This window comes from Trichosurus vulpecula, chromosome 1, assembly GCF_011100635.1.
Source record: "Trichosurus vulpecula isolate mTriVul1 chromosome 1, mTriVul1.pri, whole genome shotgun sequence".
In the NCBI taxonomy this organism is placed as follows: Eukaryota; Metazoa; Chordata; class Mammalia; order Diprotodontia; family Phalangeridae; genus Trichosurus; species Trichosurus vulpecula.
Genome location: NC_050573.1, coordinates 35102239 through 35113257, shown reverse-complemented (window position 1 = coordinate 35113257; position 11019 = coordinate 35102239). Strand labels below are relative to the sequence as shown.

Here is an 11019-nt window from a genome sequence, read left to right as displayed (position 1 = left end):
CCCACTAAAATGCCTAAAATCTTTTGAAAATTCTCAGTTATCTTTGTTTAATCTGCATTCAAGGGTGTTTTAGAATCCATCCTTGTGGTTGCTTTTGGAAAGTTTTTGCTCCTCCTGCTGGCAAAGCTGATAATAGACAGCCAGAAATTTTAATTAAGGTCACATTTCTCCTTTACAAAGCACGGTTACCACAACGAAATTCCAGCCATTTTCCAAAACCAAATCTTTTGCAATGGTGGGGGAACTGGCCAACGAGGACCTAGTCCTTAAAGCATGCATGAATTTTCCCTTCCTGGGGGGTTAGACAGAGAATGAATGCACAATATTCCCTGCTCAGTTTCCATCTGCCTTCCAGCCATGAGTGACTAAAAGGCCGGTGCTAGGGTGTTGCAGAGCCCTTTAATTGGCCTAGGAGCTAGAACTGAGGGTATATCCAAAGATTCAAGGGGAACGGGTGGGGAACAAGCAGTCTGCCTTTTCTCCCACTCTGCTGTCACATGTCCTTAAGCATACAGCACTTGGTTTGTCTTTTTTTTTTTCCTAATATTAAGTCAATGAGTATCCGGAATGAGAAGGGACTTGATTAATTACAACCTTGTGAGTTCCAAAAGGTCAGAAGAACCATCAGAGAGCCCCTCAGCAAGCTGAGTTGGCGGCAGAGACCACAGGAGCCGGTAGCAGTAGCTGAGGTCAGACCTGCTTCATCCAACCAAAAAGATTGACCTGTTAGCCAAAACAATGCCTTCTACGAGAGGTTAGCCCAGCTAGACAAGGGGAAAATTCTCCCATCGGCATCACCGTGTCCATATTGGGGCTCTATGAAGGGAGAAAATTACTCCCTGGTCCAGGAACCATAGCATAGCTGTGGGCCCCACACGTTTTCCTTCCTCTGACCTAAGCTTGAGTCTATTCCCCTCTAGGCACCCTGTGTATGTAAGGGAAGAATGGGCCCTTAGTTTGGGGGGTGATTTGTAACTACTGTTCATTCTGTATCTTCTCAGCAAATACCCTTTTGTAAAAGCTAATCAATGTCAACGGGTTGATTGACATTGGGGAGCTCACCAGATGGGGATACATGAAGGGCTGGGATTTCTAATCCTGTCATTCATGTGCTGTAAAAACCAACTGCCTTCTGGGGCTTGGCCACGCCAATGGGGGATCAGGAGAGTGAGCCCAGAAGGGGTACAATAGGCTGTCATAGCTCAAATCTGATGAAATCACACTCCAGAGGCCAACATTCAGAGCCTACAAAGGTAAATTTATGCTTGGTGGGGAAATGAACTGACTAATGCGGATATTCCCTCCACTGGAGCAAATGGCATCTGTGGATTTCCATTCTTTATGAAGACCCAAGGTGATGTTTTCAACAAAGATGTTGAACAAAGGCAAAGGCTTCACTTGGGAAGTGAAAAGCTGGTTAAGATGACCACAGGATCACAGATTGAAACCTGGAAGGGGCAAGGCCTTTGAAGTCATCTAAGCCCACTCCACCATTCTGTAAATAAGGTACATGAAGACCACACAGATTAGTTTGCCCAAAGTCACAAGCAAAGGTAGTAAGCAGGAGAGCTTGGACTGGCACCCTCGGTTTGCAATTCCAAATCCAATGTCCTTTCCACGATCCTTCACAGTTTCTCAGATTGTAGCAGACAATGAAGTTTACCTTTTACCTCTCAACAGAGAAGCTGAGGACTATGGGAGCAGAATACTGCATGAAGTGTTAGAGGTCACTGTATTGGTTGTTTCTGTGTGTGTTTTTCTTTGTTAAGAGTGGGTTCCATTTTGGGGAGGTAAGGGGAGCACTATATCCTGGAACAACTGGTGTAAAAACAAAAGGTATCAGTAAAGCTTAGCAGTTTCAAAAAAAGCTGGCACCTGACAACAGAAATTATATGTTCCTGGCCAGAGATAAAGTATACCTGACAAAGGTTTACAAACTGAATCAAATTGCTGCCAAAACAACTAAATTCCTGCAGAAGTTACGTGCCTAACGTAGAGAATAAGGAAACAGTATCTGACGTGGAATGTTAAGAAATCTTTTTTTATTTTTGTTAAGCACCAGCTTAACATTGCAAAAATTCCCAGTGATCCTTAAACCCCAACATTCTTAATAAAGGGCTTTTCCAGTAAGGATGTGTCTCTTCTTCCTTGGTATAAAATTTTATGAAACAAAGGCCAAGAACTGTGTACATCTTGCTGCCAGATGGTGAATGCTTCTGCAGCGGGGATGACTGCACAAGACCCAGTTACTGCCCAGGCCCCGAAAGACTCTTGTTCATGAACTGCCTCTTCACAAAGCAAGTCCACCACTAACAAGGGTGAAGGGGAAAAGAAAGGCAGAGTCAGAGAACGATGGGGTCATGTCTTCGTCAAGTCATCTTCTCTCCACCCCTTTCAAATAGTATCTTCTCACAATAAAGTTTCCAATCTAAACCCCCTATTCTCTTGGATGATGACCCTCTTCCCTCACCTAGGGCAGCGCCTGGCATACAAAGACCATTCAATTTAAGGTGCAAGGACCTTAAAGTCTTGCCCTCTGTCTTCACTTCAATATTTCAAGGATCTGCCATGTTACCAATGTGGGCCTTCTGTTTCCCCACGCAGCCTGCAGCGCCTCCATAACTCAGCCGATGGGCTTCCAGAGTGGCTGTGACTAAAAAATCCAACCCCCATAGGCCAGTCTGTTTTTAGTCTCTCTGAACTTGGTAAGGTTAGGCCTCAGACCACGAATACATCACCAAGCCTACATCCCAGTTTTTTAAAATTTTTCTGGTGCAGGGAATTCCCAATGAAAACCATCCCTCTAAAGGATGCAGATCAGCACCAGCTCCACAACTTCTAGTCTCAGGGGGTCCCGAGAGCTGAAGGTTCTTATGTAGGGTCACATGGCCAGTTTGTGTCCATGGTAGGACTTGAAGGCCAGCTTTCTCTCTATTATGCCATGCTGACTTTTCACATGGCCAGACCTAGAACCACCATGTGCCCACTTCTCCCACTTAGCTGTTCAATATTACCTAATGCTAATGGAAAATCCCAGAAGATCCATACGGATCCATAAGGAAGAGAGTGTTTAAGAGTCGCCACCAGACAAACCTTGAAGTCGAATTACCAACTGGGCCAGAGAGTGTGTCTCACCTTGCTGGGCTTGTCGCTCTGAGGATCAAAGACCTTCTCACAAAGCCTCAGCCCAGTTTCTTGCCGCAGCTGCTGTAAGTAGGCCCTCATCACTTCTAAAAATAAATGGGATGAAGAATACTTAGATGAACGTAACTGGGAACATAAGTCATGAACGCTGAGGCCTGGTTTTGGTGGTAACAGGTTGTTATCCATTCCCATGGGGTAAGGAATCAGAATTACAATAAACATCTGTTGAGATAGGATTTTTACTCTGGCTCAACAAATGTGTTATACTGAAAATTCCACTGCTCTTGTTGCCAAAACTTACGTCTGACTTTTGTAAGTGTGACTAATAAAATAATCTGAATGCCAATGGATGCACTTTCAATCTGCGTACCACGGAAAGAAGAGATGGGACAATGTGTGAAAAGTATGTTTTAAGACAATTGGAGGACGAACCTTTCCAGCACGAGCAAGTTCAGGCCTAAAAAAGGGGGTGGACACCCTGTTCTTACCATCTTCTTGCTTATTTGCAGGTTTGGCGTAAATTGCATTAAGAGGGAACCCTGGCTCTCCAGGAATAGGAAAATTAGTGATTCCCAGTGTATACATTTCTTTCTCTCCTTGGCTTTTTGAGTTGCACTGGAAAACAAAAAACAAAATCACAGGTTTTACAGGATTTATGAATGTCCACAAAAGGACGTTCAAATCTAAATAACTAAAAGCTTACCATGAGCATTTATATCTGTAAATATTGATTTATATCCAAAGAAACAGCCTCCTACACAGGACTGGTCACTAGCGGGGACCTTTCCAATAACCTAGAGAGACCTTATTTCACAGAAGAGGAAACAAGGCACAAGAGGCTAAAAGACTTATCCAAGATACAGACTCCTCATAATGTTACTTTCTCTGTTTTTTCTTTGGCCACCTGTTACAGGATTAGAGAAGCCCATTCAGGCTCTCCTACAAACTCTGGCCTCTTCAAGTCAGGAGATGTTTTTATCTGTCCTCTGACTTCTAGGTAAATACAAGATCTGCCCAAAGAGATGAGAAAATACACTTCCCTCCTCTGTAGACCTGGGGGATGTAGATGTGGAACAAAGCACATGCTCTAAAAATCAATTTATGTGCTGGTTAGTTGGGCTGAATTGTGACTTTTTTCTTTCTTCTTTAAGAGATGGCTCACTAGTTAGGAGAAAGGAATTTGGAAAGTAAGGTGCTATAAAAAACCAAAGCAACTAAAATACTATGAAACAAAAACCGTATCTATTAAGGAAGACAAAAACTAATCGCAGATTCCCATTAATTTCCCCTGATGCAAAGTCAACCGAGTATGATTACCTTCTGGAGTTTCTTTAAGCATTCAGAAATGTAAAGAGTTATGTAGATCAACGTCCTATCAGCTTCATTCTACAAAGTAATGGAACAGAAGGCAGTCAGTCACAGACTCTTAAAATAGGAAAATAAATCAACTTTACTATGAAATTAAGGAAGCATTTTCTACCTACTATCTACTTAAAATGAACCTAATGGCAGTAATGGCATCCTCAATCTGTATGACATGTTGAGAAAATGATGACAGAAAGTGTGAAAACTGAGTCGCTAAAATTCATATTCTTCAAATTCAGATACTTCCAAAATCCCCTTTCACTTCTGCCCACTTCTGGGGAGGGGGCTGACTGCTTCCATACTGAGCCTTTTAGTTTCTCCTCCCATCCCTCTCAGCCCCCTTCTGCCCATCTTAAATAGAGGCTTATTCCCCAAAGGCTTCTGAGGAACCATGAAAGCAACACCCATCATCTCGCAGGAGCAGGAGTGATTGCCACTTCCCAGGAGCTCAGAGGCCCCCTATATGTTGGGCAAATGATGAAAATTCCATTTTCTTTAGGAGCCCTGCTGAGAGCAGGAACATTCCTGCCTCTCTAAGGAGGAAGCATTTATTTCACATGTGACTTATTCTTGAACAGCTAGTCCCATGCTTTGCCTAACCAGAAGGAAAATGTAGAAAAAGCTAATGGATGCTGACATTGTGCAAGAGAGTCCTCTAGCCAAATCTTACTTTGACTTAGCTTTAAAAACAAACCAGTCCCCACTCCCTCCATCCTGCCTATTTGTTACACCATGGGATCTTTGGAGAGCAGGAAGAAGTTTGTAACACTTCACAAGGTCTGTGATTATTATCAGCACGAAGACTCACTGTACTGCTGCAAGCCCTCCCCAACCCAGGAGATGCTTTTCTTAAGTTGCTGGGGCCAAAAGACCCAATCAGTTGGAGATAAGTCTTGTGACGCTGCCCATCTCCCTATAAGCAGGGCTGGTCTTGGGATGTCTGCCCTCAAAGCCCTTTTAACTTATCAGACCTACAAGATCTGAGCTTTGGAGAGTCTCCTGTCATTCCACGCCAAGATGAGGCATTCAAATAGGGTTTAAGTAACAAGGGCAGGAAGTAATATTAGAAGCCATCTAGATTATAAACATACTATTTGGAGTCTGTATTCAGAATAGAGAATGTCGTGATCACATGTTTGGACTAGAGTCTGTATAAAAAATTTGAAAAATTTAAAAATTCTACTTTAAGCACAGGAAGTATAAATTTTGACTTTAAAAACTTTAAGTCACTGGTTGTAATAGACACTTTAATCCCACCTCCAACCTGCCTTCCAAGTAGAGGATTCAAGGGTCTAGAGATGCAGGTATGTGCTTGAAGTGTTACCAATAATATTAAAATCTGTGATTTACCTTAATTTCATAGTTTTTGAAGAAGACATTGGCCTTGAAATAATAGATAGCTTCATCCACAATATCTGTGTCTTTTGCTAAGAGGCAAGAGACAAAAGGAAAAATTAACCAACAGTAAAACAGCATATCTACGTGTGTGTGTGTGTGTGTGTGTGTGTGTGTGTGTGTGTGTTGCGGGGGGAGATATTTCTAATAGGTTTTCAAAGAGAAGAAAATATAAGATGGTAACTAAAACATGATGACTTTGGATACAAATTCTGGAGAAAATATATTCTCCAAAATAGGCAGCATCTATTTTGTGCCTCTGAAAGTGAACTTTGGCTATGATCTGCAACCATGACAGGGTATGGAAATGCAACCCTATAAAAACTGTGATTAAAAAACACATGTGCACATGTCCTTTGAAGCAGCCAGAAATCTTGAGAAAAGCCAGCAATGCTATCGCAATAGAGAGATTTAGGCATATAATTTCTTTGGCCATTTTGTTCTTTTCACTTTCTCACTGTTTAAAAGGTCAGAATTCTGGGGCCTTGATACCTAGCAGCCGGCTTCAGCAATGCCAAGAGAGCTAATCATTTTAAGTCTGGTATAGTAGCTCTTATCTCATAGAGAATAATTTCAATTGAATTCTATAGAGGAACCTGCTGCTGGCTCACAAGGTGTTTTTCACCAAATTCCCCCAATTCTTCTTGCTTAAAATAAGAACACAGGCTCTGCATTGACTTCTTCAGAGCACAAGGACGCATCTGGTAACTAGGGTCACTATGAATATAATTCAGCAGGCCAAAGAAATGGTCATTCACCTCATACTTCCATTCCCTAACTTGTCGGGCCAGTGGGATTCTAATCCACCTCCAGGGAGTGTAGCGATGGGTCACTGAGATCCTGAGGGCTCTCTACTCCAACTCCTTGGTCTAACACTTAGGCCTCTGTGGTCACAGCTCTTTGAGGTTACTCTAGCCATGGCCCTAAGAATACTTGAAGGGTCTGTAGCTGTGACAGTTGAGATGGTAGAACCCTCTACGAGCTGCTCGAGCTACACAGAGGATGGTGATCTTCTCAAGGTCACAGCGACAGTGTGGTCAGAATTTTAATTCCGTTCATCACTCCAAGCCCAATGCTATCCACTAATCTGCCTCTAACTCTGTACCACTACTGATGACTTATCTCTTATTCAATATGCTAAAATGGAATTTTAGTGGCCCGAGTTTCTCTCTCACAGAATCTGGCTTGATAGGAGTGCTTTGCGATTTTTTAATGTGTTATGTTCTTTTATATGCTATCTTCCATCTGTTTCCTTTTCCTTCATCTCGGAATCTGTTAAGAGGGATGACTCATTGAAATGCACTAAGTTTACAGAGCAGCAAACTGGTGTTGAAACTAAAATTAAACTAAGAGGAGTTTCAAGCTAAAAAGCCTGAAAGAAGAAAGAGACAAGGTCAAAATAAAAGGGATGATTACAACCATAACCTTGGAAACACAGAATGGAACACAAATCAGCAGGTGGCAGGACACTGCCCTGCATGTTTCACGGGGAACTCAAAATGCTTCAGGATAGCCCAGGACAATGCCTAACATAGCAGGGCCTTTGAGAGGCACAAAGCTACGTTCCCAAAACTAAAGAGCCAAGAGAGAAAGAAAATATTTTAAAAGGGGTAAAACCACCATAAAAAACACTGGAGCTCAGTAACATTAACAGAAGGCCTCTATGGAGCTATCGAATGCAGCTATATATATATGTATATACTCTTGGCTGACAATGACAGTCCAAGAGGAGGCTGGACAAGGAAGTGGTTTTAGACGGTTAAGATGTTTCAGCACTAAAGGGGAAGAAGGAATGACATAGCAGTGGTCTACAGAGCAGTCTGGATCATGAGCTTTTTCTGGAGTCAAGCTGTTACTCTCTTCCTTCTACCTCCCAAGGAAATTTTGAACAAGGAAGTGAAATGAGACTAAAGTATTTAATTAGGCAGATGGAATTTAAAAGTCATCTTCACAGGCCTAGGATACAGAGTCATTCTAAGCAGCCAGAAGGTGCAAACAGCAGCCTGAGCTGAGGAAGAAGGCAAAAATTTTCCATGTTCGTGATTTCCTAAGGTCAAATGGTGACCTAGACACTTCACTCCACAAAACCACTTTTTTTTAAAAATGAAAGAAAAAGAATACAAACTTACTTTCTCTGGGAGCTGGTCCTTTAAATTGACTCCTAATGGGTAATAGTGCCATGTTGCCAATTAGTTTGGTGTCGGGGTCCATGAGAGAGGAGTGGTATGCCTGCAATTTCAATCATATCAGAATGAAAAAGGGGCAGGCAGATAAACACCACAGAGTCACAGAAACTTATACAAAGAAGGAGCCTCAGATGCCATTAAGTGGAAGCTGTACCTGAATGAGAATCTCCTCAACAATATGCCCAGCACTTGGTCATCACTCTAGTGGAGCAAAGGGAACAAGCATTTATACCCCACCTACTGTGTGCCAGGCAATGTGCTCAGTGCTTTACAAATATCTCATCTGATTTTCGTAACAACCCTAGGAGGTGGGTGTTATTATCCTCATTTGTTGGGGACGCTGAGGCAGAAAAAGGTTAAGTGACTTGCCCAGGGTCACACAGTTCAAAAGTGTCAGGCAGGATTTGAACTCAGGTCTTCCTGACTCCAGACCTTGAGCTCTGGGCACTGTGGAACCACTGGCTCTCTCTAGGGCAAGTGAACCACTCAATTTCTGGGGAGATTTGAATTGTTGGGAAATTTTTCTTGACAAAACGTCTACCTCTCCACTACTTCCACCTCTTTGGCCAAACAGAATAAATCTCAGACCTCTCCTATGTGACAGCCCCTTGGACATACAAGGAAACCAGCCCTCCTCCTCCTGCTCGTCTCCAGGCTAAACACTAGCAATTGTTCCCCCTGATCTTTGCATGACAAGGTTCCCCAGGCACTCAGGTCACCCTACTCTGGATGCTCTCCAGGTTGCTGGTGTTGTTTCTAAAATATAGACCCCATGCTCTCAATGTGCAGGGCAGGGCTCAGCTGACCTAGACTCTCCTGGGTCAGAGACACTATGAGTCACTTACTATACATGGAGCCTAAGAGAATTTGATTTTTGGGCTGCTATGTCATTCTGGTGACTGATAATGAACTTGTGGTTCACTAAAACCCCCAGATAGTCTTCACACAGTGGTTAAGACATTCTGAATGCAGGTCAATGATGCATCTTACTGAAGAAAAAGAAACAGCCCATCTAAGAGAAAGATATGCTAATATTTCCTGGTTAAAACATCTTCACAGAATGAAAGATTATTAGAGCTGGAAAAGACTAGTGATCATAGAGCCCAAATGCCCTGGAAGGAGGATTACAGAGGGAGCTATGGTGTTACTGAAGGAACCCTGATCCTGGTTCCAGTCCCAGTCCAACACTGGGTGCAATGATTTAGCATCATTGCTAAAATAGGGACCATAGGATTTAGAGTTACAGGTGATTTTATTAATCATCTAATGCAAGTCTATAGTGCACAACCTACCTCTCTGATCAGATTTATATCTGCCTGTCTATAAATCCTAGTGGTGGTGGTGTTGGAGGAAAGAGCTTAAATCCTACAAAAACAGGAGTTGCCATTAAGAAACAGAACTCTCATGGCCACTGTTAGTGACATGGAGGCTGTAGGTGGGGATGGGGGTTGGGCTGGAGGTGAAGGAAGTAGCAGAAGAGGAAATCTGACACAGAGAGAGAGAGAGAGAGAGAGAGAGAGAGAGAGAGAAAGAAGACAGTGAGAGGAGCTCAGCCACCCAATCGGAGTCTGGGGCTGGGAAGGAATAGAGACACAGAGAAGGGAGAGACATGAGGTGTGGGGTGGGGGCAGCTGGGACACAGGGGTCAGACCACACACAGTCTTGGGCCGGGGCCCAAGTTCCTGATTTGCATCCGATTCTCCGTTGGCTCTGGGGAAGTTGTTTAGCTTCTGTGTGAAATGCCAACATTCTGACTGGAGCGGGTCTGGCTGTAAGTCTCTCCTTCGTTTCTATTGAGGAGAAGCCACTCTCTTGCCTCTCCAGCCCCCAGCCCCTTAAAGTGGTGAGCCTGGACTGGCTAAATTCTAAGCTCCTGCTCCAAATCTCCTCCTCGATGAAGGAGTCAAACTGTCAAAACGAAGGGTCTGGAGGGAGAATCTCCCTCTAACTCTTTATTACCATGAGAAAGGGCTGCTCGCTCCTCCATGCCTCAGTTTCCCTGTATGTCAAATGAAGGATCTGTTCTTTATAATGTTTATATATGTTCTTTACTTTCTAGTCCTAAATCTAATTATTCTAATTGACTCTTTTTTTTTGGTTTGGTTTGGTTTTTTGGAGGGGGGAGGGCAGGGCAATTGGGGTTAAGTGACTTGCCCATGGTCACACAGCTAGTAAGCATCAGGGGTCTGAGGTCTAATTATCCTAAATGACAAAATGGCCCTTTATTTTTGTGGCCCTGTTTTTCCCACCCATCGAAGGAGGGAGCTGAGCTCGGGGATCTCTAAGCGCCGGAATCGCCTTCATTCCTACGGACTCGTTACCCTAGCCATCCAGTGAAGTGTCCGGCCGGGTGGCCTCTAAGCCCCAGGTCCGAATCTAAGACCCTACAAATGAGGGTCGCTGGGCCTCAGTTTCCCTGCCTGTCAAATGGAGGAGCTGGACCTGCCTTCTTTCTAAAACAGTGGCGCTCTCCTCTCCCCGGCCTCAGTTTCCCTGTATGCCAAGTGCTGAGGTCGCTAATCTCCAAGCCCCAGCTTTACATCTGCGACTCTATGAGGAAGGAGTCGGGGGCTGCCGCGCTGGGCCTCAGTTTCCCCACCTCTCACACGCGTGGTCTCGCTCTCACAGGTCCTTTGCTTCCAGGGTCCTACCCCGCAGACCAGACCGTTAGAGGTCGGGGCCCTTGGGCACCCCTCACCCAGGGCTGGACCCCCACCCCGGCTCCTCCTCCCTTCCGCCTGCCCCACCCCAGTCTCCTCCGCCAGCCCCCTCGCACCCCTCAGGGTCGCTCTCCCTCCGCCCCGGGGCCCTCTTCGGCCTCTCCCCGCGCCTCACCGGCATCTTGGCGGCCGGGCCTGGGCTTCGGTAGAGCAGAAGGTACTGGCTCCTGTCAGAGACCCCGGCACTTCCGGTCTGGCGGCCGGGTGGG

General features: G+C 44.5%; 1 protein-coding gene across 1 annotated transcript; it reads right to left on the bottom strand.

Moving 5' to 3' along the window:
* Positions 1–2015: 2015 nt before the first annotated feature.
* On the bottom strand, positions 2016–11017 carry ARPC3 (actin related protein 2/3 complex subunit 3). The gene is made up of 7 exons (XM_036760269.1): positions 10926–11017; positions 8034–8133; positions 5860–5936; positions 4462–4530; positions 3633–3759; positions 3136–3230; positions 2016–2309 (listed from the first exon to the last, which is right to left on the bottom strand). Exons 1-7 carry the CDS (start codon positions 10929–10931, stop codon positions 2247–2249), a joined length of 537 nt encoding a protein of 178 aa, XP_036616164.1. The 5' UTR covers positions 10932–11017; the 3' UTR covers positions 2016–2246.
* Between the last annotated feature and the right edge of the window lie 2 nt (positions 11018–11019).